General features: G+C 42.6%; 2 protein-coding genes across 2 annotated transcripts; both read left to right on the top strand.

Moving 5' to 3' along the window:
* Positions 1–305: 305 nt before the first annotated feature.
* On the top strand, positions 306–1208 carry LOC100774145 (putative vomeronasal receptor-like protein 4). The gene has a single exon (XM_027409493.1). The coding sequence runs from the start codon at positions 306–308 to the stop codon at positions 1206–1208; it is 903 nt and encodes a 300-aa protein (XP_027265294.1).
* Positions 1209–14220: 13012 nt separating this feature from the next.
* LOC100772400 (putative vomeronasal receptor-like protein 4) lies at positions 14221–15123 on the top strand. Its single transcript, XM_027409492.1, has one exon. The coding sequence runs from the start codon at positions 14221–14223 to the stop codon at positions 15121–15123; it is 903 nt and encodes a 300-aa protein (XP_027265293.1).
* Positions 15124–24384: the final 9261 nt, after the last annotated feature.

The following is a 24384-nucleotide window of genomic DNA, read 5'->3' as shown; positions in this document are numbered from 1 at the left end:
GATGCCGTGCATTTAGCTTTTATCTGGGAAGAGCATGGTTATATGAACTTGAGGGATGAAGGATCTTTGTGAAAGGCAGGATATATGCCCTGACTGTAGCTATGTCATATCCATGGGAACAGAAAAAAACACAAACCAAAAGAAACCAAAAGAAAACCAAAAAAAGAATATGATCGTGGCATCATTAAGGAAAGAACAATCTGTGTTTACAGACTTGACACCACTCTTTTCATCAGAATAAGCAGAGAAAATCTTACATGTGTTTCTCAAATGACTTTTCCTAGTGCTATGCATGAAGTCAGAAGATGACATGGAATAACATTATCCAGACAATAATCTTCCTTTGTCTTATTGGACCTGGAATTGTAGGGAATATCCTAATGTTTGGGAGACATGTATACAATTCTGTCTTGGGGACTGAGAAAAAGCCTGTGGACCTTATCCTCATGCACTTGGGACTTTCTAATATGATCATTATTTGTACAACAGGGATCAGAGATATCGGTACAGTGTTTTATTTCAGAAACTTCCTTGGAGATTTTGGCTGTAAAGCTGTGGTTTTTCTGGCAAGGATGGCTCGGGGCCTTTCCATCTGTACCACCTGTCTTCTCAGTGTCGTCCAGGCTGTCACCATCTGTCCCAGGGCCACCATTTGGAGCAAGCTCAAACCACAGTCCTCACAGCAAGTTCTTACCTATGTCTTCCTCTTTTGGATCTTTAATGTTCTCACAAGTTCCAACTTGTTGTACTATATAACAGCAGGCAGTGACAACAACAGATCTAAAGTTCCAGAGTATATTGGGTATTGCTATATGCTTCCATCCAGGCTCGAAGTTAAGTGGCTTTTCCTCTCGCTCATGGCTGTTCGTGATCTGATCTTTCAGAGTCTCATGGGCTGGAGCAGTGGATACATTTCTTTTTACCTGTATAGACATCACAAGCAAGTCCTCTACCTTCATAGCTGCAGGTTGGCAAATAGTTTCAGTGCAGAGATCAGAGCTGCACAGAGTGTTCTCCTTCTCATGGCCTGTTTCCTTTTCTTCTATTGGACAGACTTTGTTTTCTCCTTTTACACAGGTTCCATGGTGACTCATGACTCCGTTATACTAAATATTAAAAAACGTCTAGTACTTGGTTATGCTGTTCTCAGTCCCTTTGTCCTGAGGAGCAGAGATGTGCCTCTTGCTAAATCCTTGTGTTTTCCCTGAGAAATGCTATAATTAAATTCCTCCATGAGCTCAAGATGCACACAGTCATTTATTTGCCTTAATATTTTGGAAGGTGTGTGGTGAGTGTGTAGCTTTGTTATGTAGCATAAGTTGTAAGCTGTTCTGGAAGCCACTTTTTAGCCGAGTCCTTGACCTCGTAATTCACCTACCTGGGCATTAAAACACTTGCCATTGCACCACTTTTGCCCTTGTATTCTAATATAGCTAAACATTAAATCAGGTAAGCATTATAATAACTTCCTTTTAAAAAAGACTAGTGCAGTAATTTGAATGTAATTGGCCTCCATAAGGTCACCGGGAGTGGCACTATAAGAAGGTTTGGCTTTTTGGAGTAGGTGTGGTCTTGTTGTAGAAAGTGCAGTACCATGGGGCCAGGCTTTAAGGCCTCCTATGGTCAAGCTATTGCCAGTGTGGACACATTCCTTCTACTGACTGCAGATTAAGATTCAAAACTCTCCTCTCCTTCTCCAGTACCATGTCTGACCTGTATACCACCATGACTCACCATGATGATAATGGACTAAACCTCTGAAACTGTAAGCCATCACAATTAGATGTTCCCTTTATAAGAGTTGCCATGGTCATGGTGCCTCTTCACAACAATACAAACCATTACTAAGACATCTAGATCAAGGTCACTTAAGAGTAGTCCAGGATTTCTAGGCAGGTAGAAAGAAGATTCTTCCCATCTTCCCATCCACTGTCCCTATCCTCTGACTTTTAACTTCTCATTAGCACTGGGAAAATACTGGAGGCAACACTTCTGTCAGAAACCAGCAAATTTTTCCCCTCAAAGCCACAGGGTGAGAGCAAGATAGTGCAGGTGGAGGTGAGGAGAAGACCCTTTTCTGGGGTCTGTTTGTACAGCAGAGGGAAGATAACAGTGAGACAATTCAAGCCATCACAATTCAGTAGATGTGGTCACTAATTGTTTGACATTGTCAGGTTCTAATCCCACCAGGAAACTAGTGATGGCAATGTGGGACAATTCTAACCATGTTAAAACTCAGATAATCCCATGAGAAGCTGTGGCTAAAGGGCTGTCTCAGTGATGCCATCTCGGGTCTGTAACCATGCTCCAGGCTGGAGCCTCACCCACACACTGATGTGTAAATACCTCACCAATAGCTTGTTAACACTGAAGTTTCCACCTCTGGTTCCCTGTCACTCACAGTGGCCGACACTGAACATCTGGGTCTGCTAAACCACTGTGCCTGTAATTCCAGGCTCCTTCATCCCCGATGCTGCACAGGCACAGGCACAGGCACAGGCACAGGCACAGGCATAGACACACGCTGCTGAACTGTGGACTAGGAGACCAGGGAACTGAGGATGTACTGGAGATCTGCTTGGTAATGGCCAAGGGGCACAGCTTTGCCAACCAGAAGGACATCTGTTGCTCTGAGAACTCCACAGCCTCTGGCCCAAGTGGAAATGGAGGGTCCCGGAAGCGTCCTGACCTTGTGTCATCCAGGGTCTGTGTGCTGTAGACATGTATTTTACTTGATTACACTGTATATACAAAACATTTAAGTAAGTGATGAGGATCGTATTGTGCTATAGATTATTAAATAGCTTGTTTTCCTAATACAAGGATTTATTTTTTGTATGTGTCTATGAGTGTGTGCCACATGTGTCGATCCCTACACAGACCAGAAGAGGACACTGAGTTCCAGGGAACTAGAATTATAGGTTGCCATGAGTCCTAGGAAGTAGGTGTTGGGTAAGGAACCAGGGTGTTCTGCAAGAAGATCAAGTCTCTTAACCATGCCTCCAGCTCCTTGTCACCTTTCTCATGCAAATGTGACTTGTTTGTGGGTAACATCTATTGCTTCTCTTACAGTCTCACAGCTCTTCTGTTACAGCTGTCTTTTAGAAACTGACATAAAGGACCAGACTAATGAACACTTTCTAAGGCAGTCTGTGTAATCTGAATGATGAAAAAAAAATTGTTCAACATTAAGAGTAGAGAGAGAGAGAGAGATCTGTAGAGTTGCCTGCGTGGATAAGAGCGCCTGCTGACAAGCCAGATATGTAGTGATATATTATTTATGATTTATTAAATCTTGACAGAGGATTCAGAAAAGCAAAGTCAGCCTCAAGGTATAGAGATCAGGCAGTGGTGATACACACCCTTTATCCAAGCAGCCAGAAATTAGGAGGTGGTGACACACACCTTTCATCACAGGACTCGGGATTAAGAGATAGATGGATCTCTGTGAGTCCAAGGCCACCCAGATCTGCACAAGATTGTACCAGTCTAATAGAAAATTACAGTTGACACTTTTAACTCCAGCACTAGAGGGGTATAAAAGACAAGAGCAAGGGAAGATTCAATATGAGGCATTGATTCTCCAGCCACACTGAGGAGAGGCAGCAGTTTGAGACTTGGTGAAGAGCTCGTGCCTGGATCAGCCCTTTCAGCCTGAGCTAGAGGTGAGAGCTAGTGGATGACTGCTTTGCTTTTCTGATCTTCAGTTTGAAGCTGGAACCCCAGTATCTGTCTCTAGGTCTTTTATTTATTCACGTTACACAGACAGTCTGATTTACCTCTAAAGGAGAAAACTAACTCCCAAATGTTGTCCTCTGGCCTCCATATTCATGCTGAGACATACACACATGAACACACACATACACAAAAAACTGTGAAATAATTTAATTTTTTTTAAAAAAGATAGGAGATACATAATTGTTGGCACAGCATGAACAAGGGTGGTCAGGACTCTGAGCGGCATATAGAGTTGCTATTGTATAAAAAAATGTTGGAAAAAAATTTCTATAAAAGAAAGAGTAAATTGGGGAAAATGAAGCAAAAGCTTGATCAGAACATAAATTAAAACTTTAATATATGATGAAAATTGTAAATAAGCAGAGGATAGTGAAGGCAACCTGGAAATGGGATTCAATTATGCTCTTTCAGGTAAAGCGCATGGGATTTGACAGATGGATTAGTATAAACAACTTCATTTCCTCATGCTGACCATATTGCTGGTCACTAGCATGGACGTGTGGGACATTATGCTAAATGAAGTACTCCATGATTTTGGTAATATGTGGAACCTAAATACACAAGAGAATAGACCGTCGGTGTGTGGTGTGCAGCCTACAGCCCTCAGAACCTACCTCCATTTGTGAACCTGCTTGTGGCTGGTTCCTCCATATAATCAGAAATATGAAGTTGTGGCTACTCTGAGCTTGGCAGCCTTCACCTTCAAATTCTCTCTGTCATGTGACTTTTCCTAGGAAGACATTAAATAAATTGTTCACCTGCAGTTAGGGTAAAAGATATGCAAAGAATTGGTTCCATCCAAGTTGAGTTGAGTGAACCAGTTTACTTGGATTATCCGAATACATCATAATTTATTGGGCATGGAAGACTCAAACATGTGGTGATATATTGTTTATGATCTAATAAAGCCACTAGAGATCAGTTTGCAAAGACAGTCTCACTAGTTAGCTATAGAAACTAGACAGTGGTGGCATACACCTTTAAACTCAGGACTCAGGAGACAGGCAGATGGATCTCTCTGAATTTAAGGCCACCCTGACTTACACAAGATTGAAGAGTAACAGAACTCACACCTTTGATCCTAGCACTTGGGATCACATGCCTTTAATCCCAGCACTAGGAAGGTGGAGGCAGGAGTGGTATGGCTGGGTAGAGAAAGGAATAAAAGGATGCTGAGACAGGAATTCAGAGCCTTTTGCCTCTGAGGTTTCATGGAGATGGAATTGAAACTTCAGCTGGGAAGAGATAAGATCAACTGGCTTGGCTGCTTTGCTTCTCTGTTCTTCAGCTTGAAGCTTGAACCCCAATGTCAGTCTTGGCTTTTTTATTTATGGTGTTCCACAAAAGCATCTGCGTGATCAGAACTTCTGACTCTAACATAGGTGACAACCCCTTAAAGAGCTGTATGAGGAAAGATCCTAACCCTCAATCAAGATTCTACCTCCTATGTGTTTCTCAAGTTAGTAAGCAGCTACGGCAAAAAGAAATGGAGACTGGACTGTCAGAGAACATGTGAGAACAGGTTTCCACATTACCGTGGGATGGTAACTGTCCCATTACCCGTACCTTAGGGCAAGCTGCCACTAACACTGTTCCACTTGCTTCATTGCTGCGACTACAGCCAAAGTTATTCTGTGGGTCTTATTGTCACTGCTTTATGGTGGCCAATGGCTGTGAACTGGCTAGTTTTGTCAACTTGACACAAGCTAGCTTTATCTGAATGGAGGAAACCTTCATTGAAGAAACACCCCATAATCAAGGTGTAGGGAATTTTCTTAATTAGTGATTAATGGGGGAGTTCACAGTCTTTTGTAGGCGGTGCCATCTTTGGGCAAATGCTCCTGGGTTCTATACAAAAGCAGGCTGAGTCGCCATGAGGAACAATTCAGCAAGCTTCTGCTTCTAGGTTTCTGGCTTAGGCAAGTTCCTGCCCTGACTTCCTCTGATGGTGAACAGTGATGTGGAAGTGTAATCCAAATAAACCCTCTCTCCTTGTAAGAACATGACCCAGGAATGGAGTAGTCTGAGAATTCTGAGTGCTTGTGGAAACTCTCCAAGGCAACAAGACAAAAAACATCTTGTCTCAGTTTCTCCAAGTCACAGAAAAAAATTGGAATGTGTTTTCATGCTCCCTCCAGGCAGAGCAGAAAGGAGTGGATTTATTTCAGATTGCTTATTATTGCTTGTTATCAATAATAAATAAATGTTTAAAAGTCCTTTGTGTGCTTCTGTGAAAAAAAATGTTTTGTCATGCTCAGCTTGTCTTTGTTATTGTATACAGCTTGAACTCATATGAACTTTCTCACCTTCAGAGTATAAATTGTTTACTGCTCTAAATAAAGTTTGCTATTACATGAGACTTTAGTCCACCTCATTCTCCCAGGTCCAACTGCCTCTGGAGTGGGGACATGCGGTGCCTGAAAAGGAACCTGAAATTGGCTATGACATAGGAAAGTGGAGACTGTCACAAGAGGATATGAGTGAGACCAATGGGGCAGAAACTGGGACAGCTTTGTCTTAATGTTGAGATTGTGTTTCATTTTTTAAAGAAAGGAGGAAAAGTAGTATCAAAATCCCAACTATTAGGTTGTTTTTAAGATGTTTTGATTATAACAAAAATTATGGCTTCCAGAAGGAAATTTAGATGAGGAAGTATGGGGCAGAGTCCCCCCAAAATACTGAAAAGGCATATAAACATATAGCCATGACTATAAGCTCGATGGTGAAACCTTAAAGTTGGTAAAAAGAAGCAAAAGGGAAGGTTCTTCCTGTCCAGGTAAAAATCAAAAGTAAAAGTGGCGCCACTCACAACTATGCTGAGAGATTATTCCTTCAGCTCCCTTATTGCAGCCACTTTCAAGGGTGTATCCTCTCTTGCCCCGAAGTACAGAGTGAATAATTTGATGATCAACCTAATTTTGACTTCTTGACATTTCTTAGTGAGGACTTAGGAGAGCCTATGAAAAAGCTAAGTGTAGAGCCTAGGCAAGCTAGGGCACAGGAGGGGAAAAGGAATTCATTCACCAATTCCTCCCCAAGCCCATGAGCTGTGCTTGGTATTTCCAGTGTAATTTCAACAAAGTCAAATGTTTCCGATGACATGATGTTAAATGACCCTAAAGATTCCCCTAGAAATTTCTTAGGTCTGGTCAGTACAAAACTTACAACAAAATAACAGGATATGAAGTCAATGTACAAATCCAAAGACATTTTATGTGCTAATGAAAACAACATTGAGACAAAATCAGCAAAACAATACTTTTGAGAATAGTCTCAAACAATAAAAAGAAATACCTAAAAATAAACTTCAATAAATCCCCCTGTGGAAATAAGAAGTCAATATGTAAAGAATATTCTTGGATTGATGTTATTTATCATTCTATGTAACAGGCAGTTCAAGGCAAATCACAGACCTTCAAGTGAGGCCCCAGATTCTGAGAAAACAGTAGAAATGGAGAAAAAAAAACACTTTAAGATGTGATATGGGCAAAAATCTGCATAAAACATTGCTGTACCAAATCATAAGGGGCATTGCTCAGATCTATAGGTTTCATTCCCAAGATCTAGCTAATGCCAAAATGCAATAATATATCTGTAAACAAATGTCAAACTTACATGAAAGAAATACAGTAAAAAGTAAATAATTAAGCCTAGGATAACTTGAGAGTTAAATGAGGTAACTGGGGGGGGGGGGGCGTAGAGATGAAGATTGCATATCAGGCACTGAGATTCCACAGTGGGTTTGCTTCTCCCTGACATGGTGACAATTTTGGAAACTGAAGTTTTGCTGATGTTTTGTGACAGCCAAGAATTCTGCAAACCCTGGAGATATACATACTGCCAAACACACACCACCTTCTTTTGGCTAGAAGAACTTGGCCAGAGCTTGTATGTCCCACAGCCATCATGGTGAGGAGACCTGACAGTTCTTTGATTCTTGCATATGCCAGTTTTCCTCAGAAGCACAAATGTTGGTCTCTCTTTGGATGATCAGGAAACTGGGCAGGGTGAACCCAAAGACATTCCCTTTCCACCTGAGATGAAAAGGTGTGTGCCTGGGACCAGAATACTGAAAGTTCCAGTGACAGGTGTCCCCCAGAAGTCTTGAGCATCTCTGTCCCTGTATTCAAGATCTGCTCTCATCACAGAGCTCCAGGGTGGCCTGTAAATAATGTCGGTCATTCAGAAACTTTATCAAGGTTTCTTTGAACTCACTGTCCTTCAGTTTCCACTGTGTCCTTGTGACGCTGACTGCATTATTGTTTAGAAAATTTATTCACTAGATTTTGGTGAGTTTCTGGGCTCCAAAGGGTCACCTTCTGTTTTGTTTTGTTTCGTTTTTAACTGTATTGTTTGTTCCATGTGGATTGGATTTAAAAGGCAATATTTTATGAATCCACCCTGCAAGTCTCCCTATCTTCACACATATTATACTATACATGAAAGTAATGAAATATTGGATATAATGAATAACAAAAAGGTGTTTTCCTAATCATTAGTGACCTTAAAGAGGATTCAGAAAAGTGAAATGAAAGAACATTGCTGATGACCTTGTCAGAGGAGCAGCAGGTGGCATTTGAAGTTCAAGGTGCCAGCCTACCAGGAGGAAACCCCTGATGGGTCAAACTCAGTTAGGCAAGCCTTAGACCCCAGACTGTCTTTTGCTTCTGCTCCGCCTTTACACATTTGCTGCTGTGATCTTTCTCCGGTATCTGGCCTGGTGTGAATGGATCTGGGGAGACCCCCCACTGCCTGTAGTATAGTGTGTTTATCTAATGAAAACTTCCCATTCCAGTTGGCATTTTTTACCTGTGGATTGTCATTGAAGATGATTCCTCCCTAAGCTGTACCGTCTAATTGATAATAATAATGTTAGCTTATACTGAATTTTTATGGTTAAAAATAAAACAAGAACATAAATAATAAAACACAGCCAGGGTCTGTGAGTTTCACCTAAAGTGCTACATAAACCATAGCTCAGGTCAATGATTAAGAAAAACAATTGAGTCCCCAGGAGCCAGGCTGGCTCTAATTCTCTTAATGAAGAAAGACACAGTCACAGGTTTCAGTGTGCATCACGAGCTGAAACAAAGCTTTAAAATAATTTCATGTTTGATCAGATGTTTTGATAATAGTTTTGAGATGGAAAAACCCTAGAAAACAATCTAAAATTCACAAGGACACATAGCTGAGGTCAAAGGTACAAAGAAGCCCAATTGTTACTAGATGGCATATTTTTCTTGCTAAGGTTGGTTGATGATAAATTCTTTATACCCATTTCTGCCCTCAAATTCCTGACATAAAAACTATTGATGAGTGGGTGTGTACCCTAAAGATGTAAAATAGAGCTACTTATTCATTTCATATATAAAGGTTTAGATTTGTGGTTCTTTTAAGAATCCTTATAAGATTACCTTCCAAGATAAGTAATAAAGTAATTGGCCCTTCCTTTGTAATTGCAAAATACACCTTAATTAGTAAAAGACATGATGGAGAAGAATAGCTTGCTTGCCTACATGGTGAATTCATAACAAGTTGCTTGGGTGTGAATATATATGGGTTCTGGGGATGCTTTGTCTTTCACTTGTATTATGTAAAATATTTAATTATGTAAGGGATATGGAACCCATGCTGTTTTTTACTTGTATTCATTCACTTGAAAAACAGAATGTAATCACATTTTAATTTTTATCCTTTCTGAAAGATCTTGCTGGGGTATACAAGCTGTAAGGGAAAAATAGGATTAGAGTAAACAAGTTAAAATGGGCTAGAAGGAAAACATCAAGGATGAGAGTTAGAAGGAAAACCTCAAGAATGAGAGAAGGAATAGAAAATGCAAAAGAAGAATAAAGAGAACGTCTGAAGAAAACCGTCAAGAGAGTATGTGAGTGTCTTTTCCCCTAACCCCCTCAGTTAGAAATGTTTGGTACACACCTTCGCTGTGGATTTTCCCTTTCAGCCTTGTGCTTCCTGGTGGCTACCTGCCTCCCCACCCAGGCAGCAACATTCAGTAAACTTAGAATGTAGACCCAGAAAATTAGCAGCACAGATTAGACATTCAGCAAGAAAATTCAAAATTTTGATGAAAAACAAACAAATATTAGAAATGGAAAACTCAATAAGCCAAATGAAAAGCAGTGAGAAGTATTCCAAAAAAAAATGGATCAAGCAGAAAAACATCAGGAATTAAATGAAAGTTTAAGAAAATATTACACTGAGACAACAATATAAAAATGAACATTATCACAACTTTCAAGAACTCTTTATGATCAAGAGTGAAGACCTTTCAGGCCACAGATAAGAAGAGTTTGTATCCTACACACTAAATGGAGAAGCTACACATATGCACACACTATATGAAAAGATTCTCTCCTCTCTCTCTCTCTCTCTCTCTCTCTCTCTCTCTCTCTCTCTCTCACACACACACACACACACACACACACACACACACACACACACACACACCCCTTTAGAGAGAGCCCCTAAGTCACAGTTAGATATGCCTAAGATTGAAGAAGAATAAAAGGAGAGAATGTGTCTGTAAGCTGCCCTCAGCAGCCCAGGACTGACACTAAGTCTCATTCAGACACAGGTTGATGCCAGAGCTGCCATAGCCTCCCTTTCAGGAGAGCGACCCGGGGCTTAGACACCACAGAGTGTCTCTGGGCAAGATTAGGAGCCCTCTTCTCTTCTACACCCCACTTCGCTGTATCCGTCTCAGCTGACAGAAACACAGATGCACCTGTAGGGAAGGGGGAAGTCTCCTGAATATTGGTTCTCCGATATGAGCACTCCAGTGCATTCCTTCACACCCGTAAGTGGATGGATAGGCCCCTGGAAGGGAAAGGAGTGGCAGAGTTGGAGAAGTGGGAGCCGAGCCTCTCTGCAGGGCTGGCTGTGTGGGTGGTGAGTCCCGTGCGCTCTCCACCTTGGGTCTCCTCTGCTGTCTAAGGGCAAATGACAACTAAAGAATTTGTTTCTCAAGCTGGTGTTGCAGATCCAGAACTCATGTGTGGCCCTAGAGTTAATTATACACACCCCTTCTCCATGTGATCTGGGCAATGACTGAACAATCTGAAGCCCGTTGTTTGACAGTGAACATCTAAAGAGAGTTACAGACAAACTAGAGAAGAAATGGAGAACAAAGCCAGGAGGGGAGTTGACTGCGCTGCATAAAGTCAGCACTCAGAGCAAGGAACAGACAGACCTCCAAAATGTTCCCTGCTGCTCGGCCTGGACACCACACCTGAAGACCAACCACCGACTCTGGCCCTTGAACATCTTTTGTTCATGGTGCCACTGAGCTTCTTTTTATTTTTCTTTAAACTTTTATTTTTATTAGATTGATTCATCTTATCACACCTATTTTTATTTAGCATTTCATCCGTGTGTTTTGTCTGCATATATGTATGTGTACTATGTGTGCTAGATATTTAATTCTCAGCAGCCAGGAAACCCAGGGTGCTGTTCATCCTCACAGCACTTCTTGTCATCACACAGGGACTGTGACTAGGAACAGAAAGTTTTTGCCTCAGTAAATGACAGGGCTCCAGGGAGAGCATCCAGGATGGACAGGTGCATAAGGAGCCCCTTTCCCCTGGAGAAGCTAAGCTCCGATGGCAACATCCTAACAACAGTGACAGTTGCTGGGAACACAGGGCTTAAGGATGATAAACAGGGCCTGCTGTGCTGTGAGAACACCCACCCTGAGGCCTGCACAGACTGCACAGGTAAGTGTTCCATCGTGTCACAGTGGACTGGAGCTGCCTTTCACCTTAACAGAGATGCCATGAGGAAGGGACTGGGAGGGAAGGCACTTGAAGAGAAGGACCTGCATTCCTCTGTCACTGAGAAAGAGGAAGGGGAAGATCACGGGGAAAAGCAGTCTCTCATTCCCACCTGCCCTGCAGAATTGTTTTCATGCTCGTGAGGGAGCCGTGTGCAGCTGCATGGGCTGCACTGGGCCAGAGATGCTCAGCCAGCCCAGGAGACATGGAGTGTGAGGAAGCGTTTCTTCTCTGCAGTTTCTCCATTTTGTGTGTTTGTCCTCACAGGGGTGAAAGGTTCTGCTGTACCGTATCATAGATCTGGTGCCCTTTAGTGCCCTTTAGCCTCTCATAAGGGGGTGGGGGGCTTTGCCCTTCCTTGTTCTGCTTTTATTGTTTCTGAAGCTTCCCTGTACAGACTCAAACATAACACAGAATGCAAGTGCAGAGAATCATGGGGAAGCTGACATGACACAAAACAGAGCAATGCTATGAGAGCGTGTCTAATGGTTGGCAGGCACTGTACTAAGCTCCATTGAACCCTCTCAACACACATGATTGGTGCCAAGTACCATCTCTACATCAGCAAGCCTTAAAGGGGCCAAGCTCAATGTGCAAAGCCAGGAGTAGAACGATGTGGAAGAGCGGGGTTTGACAGACAGGATAGCTGGTTGCAAAACTTGAGCTTGTTGATTTTGCAATTTGTTCCTCTCTAGTTTATTGATTACTCTCTCAAGCATCTGGACCTTGCATCTGCCCCTCGAGCCTATGACCCATTTCTGAAAGAAAACCTTGACTTGATTAGTTTCATAAAAGTTGTTCTTTGCTATGTCTTACATGCTAGAAGAGTGATGGCTGAGAGAGCATATTAAATGTGTGTATGAAAATGTATAAAGATATGTATTCCCAATCACCCTGGAGTAGATGTGTGTGTGTGTGTGTGTGTGTGTGTGTGTGTGTGTGTGTGTTCCAACTAAGTTCTGACACTGTAGGAAATCAAAGACAGTTTCATGGTAATAAATTTTGCTATTGGCATCTCAGTGATCACCTATGCACACCTGAAAAGCTATCAAAACACAAGCAGTTCCATACAGAGGGATTTCAAGAGAAAATAAAGCAGTGCTGGTAAGTTCTTAAAGGATAGCCCATGCCCATCACTAAATTGTTTGAATCCTGGAAGCTTACATCATTGCACAAGTGATGAAGTGCTGAACACTTCCTAAACGTGCCATCCAAAATGTACTGACTTCTTGAGGAAACTAATCTTTATCGATTTTAATGAAGAGCCCTACTCAAATTCTCAAAATTGCTTTGTCAGTTCATATCTATGATTCAAGTGCTATTTTAAAACCAACAGCTTCCTTGAGCAGCTATAAACCTTTGAACAGGCATTATGCTAATACTTACAAACTACATGCAGAACCAGTGTCTCTGAGGCCTGCTCATTTCCCAGTGAGGGAAGGGAGCACATGCACAGACAACACAACCTTCTGAGGGCAGAGAAAGCAGAAGAGATGAGACTCTAAGCAAGGAGCAATAAGGCATGGTAGTAGGGCAAACATCAGCTGTGGTTACAGCACAGATTCCTATGGAAAGGTAAAGGCCAATGTTCCATTTGTAAGAGGAGGTTCAAAGTAAGTCAGAAATAATTTTAATGAGGAGAAGATGCCTAATTGTAGAGGACAAAGAGAAATTAAGTTTGTCATGTGAAGCTCTCTGTGTTTGGTGAGGAATGAAACAAATGGAATAATTGTCTGCTTAATGGGATCATTTTGACTTCAATATAGAAAGTAAAGAACAGGGGCGGGGGAGATACCATACATAAAATGATGTCAGTCACAGTGTGAGATACTGGGGAGGACTCGAAGGCTGAGGGATTTGTGACTGAGAACATGGCTAGACTGAACCAAACCTTAAAACCATCAGCAAGACATGCCTATGTTAAGACTCCACAGGAACAGTTTCCTGGTGTTATACCGGGGGAAGTGTTCTTAGCGGAAAAAGGAAAAACAGGAGAAAGTGGAGTAAACAGGATGATTCTATCCATGAATATTAGGAACACAATTTTTAATCACACTTAGTCCCACCCTGAGGCCAGTGATCTACGTTTTCATGCCCTCACTAAGTCACTAACCTCTGTATAATTTATGATCAAATGTTTGGGGAGAGGAGAATACCACATGATTTCCCCCTGAGAAACTGGGCCACTTGACCAAGAACAACTTTCTGAGAAGCTGCGAGCTTTGTATTAGCTCAACAATAGAGTGATGGTTGCATATAGAACAATGAAGATCAGGATGAGGCACCAATCCTGTCCAGGAGCCTGAAGTCACACTGGGTGTGATGAGGGAAAAGGAAGCATCCTATCAGGCTAATATTCAGGACTGTGTTGTTTAGAAAACTGACAAAGTGGTGCTGTACGTTTAGCTTTTCTCCAGGAGTGGCATGGTCATAGGAGAAAAGATAAAGAAGACAAAGAAGGGTCTTTGTGAAAGGCAGGAAAACTGAAGTTTATGCCCTGATTGTAGCTAGCACCACTTCTGTGGAATTGGAAAATAGACAGACTGGGAAAATAAAGAATATGATCAGGCATCATCAAGTAAAGAACCATCTGTTTTTATATAATTGATACCATTGTTTTTATCAGAATAAACAGAGAAAATCTTACATGTATTTCTCAAATGACTTCCCCTAGTGTTGTGCATGAAGTCAGAAGATGAAGTTGAATAACATTATCCATGCAATAATTGTCCTTTCTCTTGCTGGACCTGGAATTGTGGGAAATAGCCTAATATTTGTGAAACACATATACATCTCTACCTTGGGGACTGAGAAAAGGCCCATGAACCTTATCCTCATCCACTTGGCATTTTCTAATATGATCATTATTTGTACCACAGGGATCAGAGACATAGCCACAATGTTTTATTTCCAAAACTTCCTAGGAGATATTGGCTGTAAAGCTGTGGTTTATCTGGCAAGGATGGCTCGGGGCCTTTCCATCTGCACCACCTGTTTCCTCAGTGTGGTCCAGGCTGTCACCATCAGTCCCAGGACCACCATTTGGACAAAGCTAAAACCACAGAACTCATTGCAAGTTCTTCCCTTTCTCCTCCTCTTTTGGATGGCTAATGTTCTCATAAGCTCCAACTTGCTCTGCTACATCAAAGGAAGTGGTGGCTTGAACACTTCTATACCTGGAACATTCATTGGCCATTGCTATATGCTGCAATCAAGACATGTAATCAAGTGGCTATTCCTGTCTCTCATGGCTCTTCGTGATGTCATCTTTCAGAGTCTGATGGGCTGGAGCAGCGGGTCCATGGTGTTCCATCTTTATAAGCATCACAAGCGGGTCCTCTACCTTCACAGCTCCAGGTGTGAAAACAATTCCCCTCCAGAAATCAGAGCCACCTGGAGTGTTCTCATTCTAATGGCCTGCTTCCTTTTCTTTTATTGGGTCGATTTCATTCTCTCCTTCTACACTGGTTTCACAGCAACACATGATTCTATTTCACTAAATATTAAGACATTTTTAGAGCTTGGTTATGCTGGGTTTAGCCCCTATGTTCTGATCAACAGAGATGCCCGTGTTCCTAATATCTTGCATGCTCACTGAGAAGTGTAGAAATTACACTCTACACATATTCTTTATGAGCTAAAGGTATGTACATTGCAAACTGCTTTGACATGATGAAATTTAGAGCTGGGGAACATCATGTTTGCTACATAGCATAGGCTGACCTGGCAGTCAGTACATAGAACAGGCTCACCTGGAGAAGCCTCAGAATCCCAAATGCTGGCATTACAGGCATTCCCCACCAAACTGCCATCTGCCTAAATGTTCTAATGTATTACAACATTAAATTAAATATTATAGTAATATATTTTCTTTCCTTAAAAAGTGTAGCACTGCACAATCTTCATACGAGTTCAGGGTTCTAGACAGGTAGAAAGCAGTCTCTTGCCATCCCTGTCATGTGATGTTTTTTGCTTCTCATTAGCACTGGGTAAATTGCTGGAGCTGAGTGTGCTGTCAGAAATTAATATTGCATCTTTTCCAAAGCCAGAAAAGGAAAACAAAATAGGTTAAATGGAGGTGAGGAGATGGGCCTTATCTGAGGTGAGCTTGTAACTGCAGAGTGAAGATGACAGTGAGACAAGCAAGGTCACCACAACAGGTAGATTTGGCTACCTTTTTTTTTTTTTGACATTGCTAGTTTCCAAAATGTTGCTCCCAAAAGTATTGACACCTCTGGTCAACTATAACTGGGTTAACACTTAGAGTACCACTACAAGACACTCTAGCAAATGGGCCCTCTCTAGCAATGCTGTGCTCCTGGCCAGGGCCCCACTGGCACGCTGGTGTATTAAAACCTTAATGATAGGTTGTTAACATTGGAGTTTCCATCTGTCATTCTCAGTCATTCCCTATGGCCTATATATTGAACATCATGGTATTTGTTAGGCCTCCTTGGCCCCTGAATGTCAAAATCCATCTTCTCTGATGCTGCGCAGGCACACCTTGTCAAGCTGAGAACCAGGAGACCAAGGTGCTGGTGGTGCAGAGGGAATATGCCTGGGACAACCCAGGTGGCATGGCCATGCCAAACAACAGGACATTTAGAGCCTTGAGAACTCCACAGCCTCAGGCCCAAGAGGAGCCAAAGAATTCAGAAATCATCCCGATCCTGGGTCCTCAAGACACTGCACTGTAGTCATCCCAAGGAGGCTCCTGCCTTCTGTATAAGTGTCATTCCTGAAGGGATGCAGGAACTCAGAGCACTGTTCACCAAAGCTGTCCATCATCTCACTGCACTCCCTCCCCAGGATAAATAGAAAGATACAAACAATTGTTGCAAGCCACGGGCTTGAATTGCTCTCTGTGTAGCTTCCTGGGTCCAAGAGACAAAAATTTTCAGACTACAGCAAGAAATAGGCCAGGCTGTGGGTCTCTGAAATACTGCTCTTTGCTGAGATAATCTAGGCTATTAATGTTTTGATAATATAGATTAAAGACCACTATTATGGTTAGTTTCTATGTCAACTTGTCACAAATCAGAATCATCTGAATGAGAAGGTCCATATTAAAAGGATGTGTCAGAAAGATGATCCCAACTTGGCCTTCCCTCTGACTCTGAGATGATTTGCTCAGTTGCTGCTGCTGGGGCTGATTTCGTTGCTGAGAGCAGAACCAGGGGCTCTCTAGGAAAGTTCCAGGCTTCTGGAGCCAGAGTAGCACTACTGAGGTTCCTGTCTCATGCACTAACTGGCAGTTATGCCCCAGTAGAGTCAGTTCTGGTGAGAGACAGCTGTGGTGAGACTACTCCACTGGTGAGACTCTCAGGCTCAAGAACCTAGTGCACACCAGGTTCTCAGATGTTCTGGTGGGATTTAGCTCTTGTTACTATTTTAAAGATGATCTAATCAATTCTGTCATTATATACATAAATACTATATCATATGTTATATGGAATATTTTTAATCCCCTTGGTTCTGTTCCTCTAGAGAACCCTAATTAAAGTGGTCACCTTTTCCAGTGCTCTGAGGGAGATGCAAGGCTGAGGAGGAGAGCTGCCTCTCCAAAGACCTTGTGGGTTTACAAGGTGTATTCGCCCTCTTTCTTATGGAATGGACAATGAGAATGGGAAGGAAAGGACAGTGCCCGACACACACATTTCTGCCCAAAGTCATTTCATTTTATGTAGTTTCTCTTGCATTATTAAAAATAAAACTGATAGATAATTAACCTTCAATAGATACAGTTTTGACACAAATCTGGAATCTCACAGATAAACTAAATTAATATGTCCACCTGCTCCTTCATTACCATTTGGTGGGTAAAGTGAAAGCCCCTGAAATCTCCATGGATTCCCAGTGTACACACACAGTGAGGCACACACAGAGGACTCTCTACAAAGCAAAAGGGGGACTTGAAAAGCTGAAGCCCAGTTTCTACTTGAGGGCTGGGTGTTCCAAGGGTCTTTGAGGGGTCCCCTCCCCTACTTTAAACTGGGTCAGTCTGAACAAAGACAGAGAGGCAGATAGGCCTACAACTCTGAGGGAAACATGTCCACCCACCATTCTGTAGTGGTCTTTTTATCTTTAATCCACAAGTGATTTTCTCTGGAGCTAAACAAATTTTATAGAAGCCAAAGTTACCAGTTTCTCTTAATTAATATGGATTTGTCTTTAGCAAACAGAACTTGCTGTCTAAGCAGATACTGGTGATGGTAACATCTCAAGGAAGGACAGATTGTACACTTTTCAGAGAAGAGGAAGGGCCAAGCAGCGTTAAAAAGCAGATGTCAACAGCTTAGTTTAACTATATAGTCTTAGGTTAGAGTTCCTTAGTCTGTTTTCTTATTCCTGTATAACTTAATATTTCCTAAGTAACCTTCTTAGGAAATGCATCCTAGTCCTATTTTGATGGAAAACTTGTTGATATTTTTCCTCCTTATCAATAATTGTAGATACTTATAAGTGATATAAGTTCTGAAACAGAACTCTTTCTCCTGACACATCACTGAAGGGTACACTAGAATTCAGTGAATCTCCTACTACCATCTTTTAGCTAGTTTAGCTGAAACTGACCTCACACATGTTGACCCTACTGTTTCAGCATCGTGAGTGCTAGAATTTTAAAAAATATATATTTGTTGAAAGAATAAATTAACTACAACCAAGCAAGGCCTGCCAAGGAAGAGGCAGAATAAGCATTGAAAGTGGGCCTCACAAAGACATAAGGCAATCAGGAAAATTTAGAATTCTGGAGTTAGAATGCCTGCTGTATCCTCCTGCAGATAGAGCTGGGGAAGGGTCTGTCCTGCCGGTGTCTTCAGACCTTCCCCATCCTGGTTACCAGGGAGAAAATACACACTGAGTCAGAGATTTGTCAAAGCAGGATCTCACTTTATTCCAACAGGCAGGGACTTATATAAGGCTGAGGTAGGGGATAGGAATCTTAGGATGGGGTAAAGTGACTGAAAGACCCCCGGAGGCTCAGGCCCCCAGGACTGTGGCAACCCCAATCACCAGGTGGAGGCAAAGGCTTGATGCAAACAGCAAGAGGCTTTATTCAGCTGCCAGCGCACTGGGGTCCGAACTCAAGCTCACACAGGAAAAGAGTCGGACCCCAAGCTCAGAATTGGAAGTTCTTTTAAAGGGAAAAACAGCAAAGCAGGTGGGGATGAGGTGATCAACAGTTACGTTTCTGATTGGCTGCCTATATCTGCCAAATTGTAACCCCAGGGTCATGGAATGTTCAGGGCAGCAACGTTCTCTATTTCTGGAAACTGTTTATCAGGGTGGAAACTCTATTCCTGGAAACTATTTACCAGGGTGGAATTTCCCAACCCCAATGGTCCTTTTCCAGGCAGGGTCATAAGTTTAGGTTCTCACAGCCCAAGCAGGTTCTTCACTCTCCCATTTTCTTCTTTGGGGATTCCATTCATGGAATTGCTGTCTCTCCGGCATCCTCATTAGGGAGTGAGTGATACTATTGGCACAGCATCAGTACCTGGACCGAGCTTACTCTCTCACGAATGAAAGTCATCAGGCGGTTGAGAATACAAGGACCAAAAGTGAGAAGTAATAAGATAATAATGATAGGCCTGAGCAACGAGGAGACCAGGGTAGTGAACCAAGGGGACCTGCTGTACCAGCTTTCAAACCAGCTCTGGTTGGCCTCTCTCTCCCTTGGTGCTTCTCTAGTCCTTCTGATTTCTCTGAGGGAGTGACATTGGTATCCCCTATGTAAGGGAGTTTATTTTGACTTAGCATTTCAACCAGGGAAAATGGGCGATGTATTCTTTCCCATGCTGCTTCCAGCTGACTTCGGAACACAGTTAGGGACCCAAGAGAGTTGAAATGCTAGTCAAAAGCAAAAAGGGAATTCAGGCAATTCAGCTGGTTGTCAGACTCTGTTGAAGAGACAGGGGGTGACCACATCAGCTGGACTGGTTTACATCCACTGCAAGTCTAGGGCTTGCAGTCCTTTAGGGGCAGGCTGTAGTCAGCAACTGATACTCAGATGTGTCTGCCAGAAGTAGAAACCTGTTTAAGACATGTAAAACTTATTTACTGAAACCCACAGTGCAGAAAAAAACAGATGTCTGGATATCTGTTTAAACAGCAGGAACATATTTCTAACTTTGAATCCTAGCAAAAACTACAGATTTGGGTTAGAAGTATGTACATTTTTCTTTTGTCCAGAGAGCTGGTTATAGATTGGACAGAGGTGCCTTAGCCTGATGAAAAGGCCCTTTAAGTTTATACTTAGATGACAACCAAAATAAACCCAAAAACCTTGAGTTTGTGACTGAACAGTAGGTAGTCACTACTTTAACAGCTACCAAGCTGACTATAGTCTTGTGGATCTGACTGCCTGATGCTGCCAAGCTGACAACCATTAGTATTTCAGAGACCTGAGAATGGGAAATTTTGTACAGTTTCCAAATCTATTAAAAAGTGACAGAAGCCAGTCCATATACAGTTAACCATACCCAAGTCTCTCCATTAGCGTTGGAAGCAGAAGTATCAAAGAACAGCAATCTTAGCTAGGCCTATAAGGTGAGAGGTTTTTTTCTCTCTGTGGAAGAGGGACATGGAAAAGCCTGACTTTGTTTTGTCGAGGTAATCAATTTTCTAGTGTCCAGCAGTTTTGTCCACAGTCTGGGCCAGGTCCTGGAAGGCAGCAGGTGTCATTTTTGAGCATCTGGCTCACTGGGCAGTGTCGTCATCATCCTCGTCTAGGAACCAGGGTGCCTCTTAATCTTCTTTGGAGACTTTGGGTCACTGTCAGGATCTGGCAGTCTGTCTGATATTATGAACCTTTAAAATAACATTTTAAATGCCATATTCTCCAGGTCTCTGAAGCATTAGGTCTCTGTCTGTCTGTTTTAGTTACTTGCCTTAAGTACATAGGTGACTAAGTAAGGCCTTATTTCTGTAAGTAATTAACTTTCAGTCTGACTTTAACTGGTTTTAACTTAGTAAAATAGTTGAAACTTAGCACAGTTGAATTTAAATTGCGTATAGTTACCTTATAGTCTTTAAACAGTAGCTACATGTACACATTTTAGTTGCTTGCTTAAGCTTAACTTCTGAAAACATAAACTGTATTAATTTGTATTTTTAACATCTTAGATTAGCAGCTTTTATAAAACTAGAAGTCTACATTGTCAGGCTTTGCTTAAAACAATTCTAAATTGAAACATTAATAAAAACATTTTAAAAGTACAAACATTAATGTCTTTCTGTAATATATAGAAGCATTAACATTTTAAATCTTAATTAAAAAAACTTGTTTATAAGATGGTACCTCCTAATGGTCACCTTTAGTTAAGATGGCAGTCTAAATATCTTTTTCAGCTTCAGCAAAATGGCTACCAGCCAGCCATGTGACCAGCTTGCCATGTGGCTGACTGCAAAATGGCGGTGACCTGCACCATTTGTTTTAGCTGTATGCTTGTAACAGAACTTAGGTTATGCCAGAAAACAGATAGAACATTTCAAAACAAGCATACATAATTTACTTGAGAAATAAACAGAACTTTTTCAATAGTGAAAGGTTCAGGCTTTAATTTCTGATTGGCAATATCTCTTTAAGAGACAGACCCCACCCCCTGATAACAGTCAGGGCACACACAGGAAAATGTGCTACGTCATCACCACATTACCCGCCACACATTACAGCCTGCGTGAGGACTCTGGGCATGCATGGAACCTCAGTGCACATGGGCAGTCTTCCCTTTAAAAGTCCCAAATTCCCTGCTACTCTCTCTCTGTTTCTTCTTGTCTCTCTCTTCTCCTACCTATGAGCTCTCTTTGCCTCTCTATGGTGACCGGCCGTGGCGGTCAGCCATTACAATCCCTGTTTCTCTTCTCTCTTAGTCTCCCTACTCTGCCAGGCCCTATAATAAACTAGTTAACATGTCTCATCCCCCTCTTTTCTTCTTTTTCTCTTTTTCTTTATCTTTAATTTAAACAAAAACATAACAAATAGAATTAACTTACTATGGTTAAAATTTTAGTTTACATTACCAATTTTTAAACTTCATTGTTTATAGACATGAAAAACTATAGTTAACAGATCATATTTTCCTTTCCCTCTTGTAGTTTTTAATAACTTTAAGGCCATTTCTTTAGAATGTCTGGATCAGGCCAGATGGTTCATCCACCCTAGCTCCATGTGCTCACGGCAGAAATCTGGGGGGGAGGGATGCTGGTAAGCCCAGACCTTCTGCCCATGCGGGGGCAGGAAAGAGACCCCCGAGGTTTCCCTGCTCCAACATTCTGCACACCATGTTTGTGGGGCATGGAGAAGGCCAGGCAAATAGTGGCCTTGCAAGCCATGTGCTCAGGGCAGGGAAACTCCTACTACCGTGCTAGGACCTGCAGCAGGATGGCAGTTGGGGCAGAGAGAGAGCTCCACTTTGTATGCCTCACAGACAGTCAGGTGAGGATGGAGAGATAAACTCACCTTCACCGGCCAGGCTCAGCTGTGAGGGCTGCAGCAGTGGTTGAAGTTCAGAGCAGCAGCCTCACCATGTGCTCTGAGACACGGGACTCTGCTGTAGCACACTCTAATCCATGGCACATGGCAGAGGAACTCCTATCCTGCATGCCACGTGCTCAGGGCAGCAAAAAAAAAGACCCCTGACTCACGAATGCCATGTGCATGGGTGGTAAGGACAGAGAGAAAGACGCCGCTGGAGTCCAGAGCAGCAGCTGTTCTGAAAGACCTCCAGAGTAGAGTCCTATTCAGAATTTCAGATGGCTAACCACATGGGGAAAACTTGGTCCACAACCAAGTCTTCCCCTACAGATTGGGCGACCCCCCTGGGTCCCCTTACAGATGGAGCAGGCAACTTGGTCCCACCAAGTACCCTTCCTACAGATTGGGCGACCTTGGGCCCCCTGGCCCCCTTTTTACAGACTACGGAAGCTGCCACCCGAACCTCCATCTTAAACAAGGGATTGGGCATCCCCTCAGTCCCCTCCTCTAAATTCTTATAGGCCTACTTACAGATTTCGGTAGTGAACCCAACATAGGACCTTTACATTTACACAATTAACAAAGACAGTAGACATGAAAATACAAATCTGACACAGAACATACAGCTCAGGATCTGCCAAGCCAGCACTGAAAAGCAGGCAAGCAAGATGTGGATCAGAACAGATCAGATAACAAACCTGCTTAACTGGCCAGTCACACAGTCTGTTCTGATGCTCCAGGCTTCACAGAAACCATACAGAAACAAAGACAGGAAAAAGAAAGTTACCTTGTGTGGCGCCATGTGACTCAACAAAAGGGGGTGTCATGGTGGATCCTGAAGTGCAGAAGATTTGTCATTTATGTTTCTTAACTTTAACTGACTGACTATGGGCTCTGTCCTTAACGTCCATCCAGTGGTCAAGAGTCAGACTGAGGGGGGTGGTTATGGTCTGTCCCATATTGAAAACCAACGATACAAACGCACAAAGACAGAAAAGACAGAAAAGAACAGATGCCAACACAATCCGGCCACGCCACTTATGACACAAAAAGGAAGGTGTCTCAGAAGGCAATGGCACTGGGCGGACCTGCGGCAAATGCAGGCGGCTCCAATCACCACTATCCGATCCTCCAGGCATGTCTACTGATCGCAGTCCGGGCAGTCTCACAACTCCCAGGACAACTGCAAAACAAAAGCGCTTTTACAGAGTAGACAGAGCCGGCAGACAGTAGACAAGACAGAATAGGGTACCTGCTTACCTCCAAGATTGACTCCTTTCAGGTGGGGGGTGGTCGTGGTTTCCCGATCACCAAATGAAAGACCCCTGGAGGCTCAGGCTCCCAGGATCTCGGCCCAGGACTGTGTCAACCCCAATCACCAGGTGGAGACAAAGGCTTGATACAAACAGCAAGAGGCTTTATTCAGCTGCCAACGCACTGGGGTCCCAACTCAAGCTCACACAGGAGTTAAAGAGTCAGACCCCAAGCTCAGAATTGGGAGTTCTTTTAAAGGGAAAAACCACAAAGCAGGTGGGGATGAGGTGACCAACAGTTACGTTTCTGATTGGCTGTCTACATCTGCCAAACTGCAACCCTCCGGGGTCATGAAATGTTCAGGGCAGCTACATCTCTATTCCTGGAAACTGTTTACCAGGATGGAATTTCCTAGCCCCAATGGTCCTTTTTTGGGCAGGGTCATAAGTTTAGGTTCTCAAAGTCCAAGCAGCTTCTTAAGTGACACGAGGAGAAAGGGCCAATAATATTCCACCAAGCTGGCAGGTATCTAGGCAGGGGTCAGTCTTACATCAGGCCTTGCTGAGTCACTTGGAGGTTACAGGCCAGAGACAGGTCGCCAAACTCCAGCCAGACTCAGGAGGTTACACTGGGCCTCACATCTGAGCCTTTTTAGGCCCAACAGATCATTATGAATTTTTCAAGTGACAGGTAAAAAATTCCTAGATATTGCCATATACTAACTGAACTAACCCATTGTAAACTTGGTATTTAGCATATTTCTTCATAGGGCTTCTGGTTTCAATGAATTCATATAATCTATGTGGAATCCTTCAAAGATCAACATTAGAAGGTTGTAAATGTATGAAGAGGGGAAGAAAGATTCAGAGGGATTCAAAGAGTCAAAGATTTTGGATCTGGTTTACACACACATAGCACTGTGAAAAGAGACAGTGTGTAAAAATGTTGATCATTTATTTTTAACAATTCTCAATGTGCTTGTGTGTGTGTGTGTGTGTGTGTGTGTGTGTGTGTGTGTGTGTGTGCAAGAACATCATTTTATACATTGTGTAATCTTAGTGCCCCACGGCCTTGCACTGTGGCTATGAGAAATCATTTAATGAGAATGGCCACAGAATTCTGAAGTGC

This window comes from Cricetulus griseus, chromosome 3 (assembly GCF_003668045.3).
Source record: "Cricetulus griseus strain 17A/GY chromosome 3, alternate assembly CriGri-PICRH-1.0, whole genome shotgun sequence".
Classification (NCBI taxonomy): Eukaryota; Metazoa; Chordata; class Mammalia; order Rodentia; family Cricetidae; genus Cricetulus; species Cricetulus griseus.
This window is presented reverse-complemented; position numbering and strand designations above follow the sequence as displayed.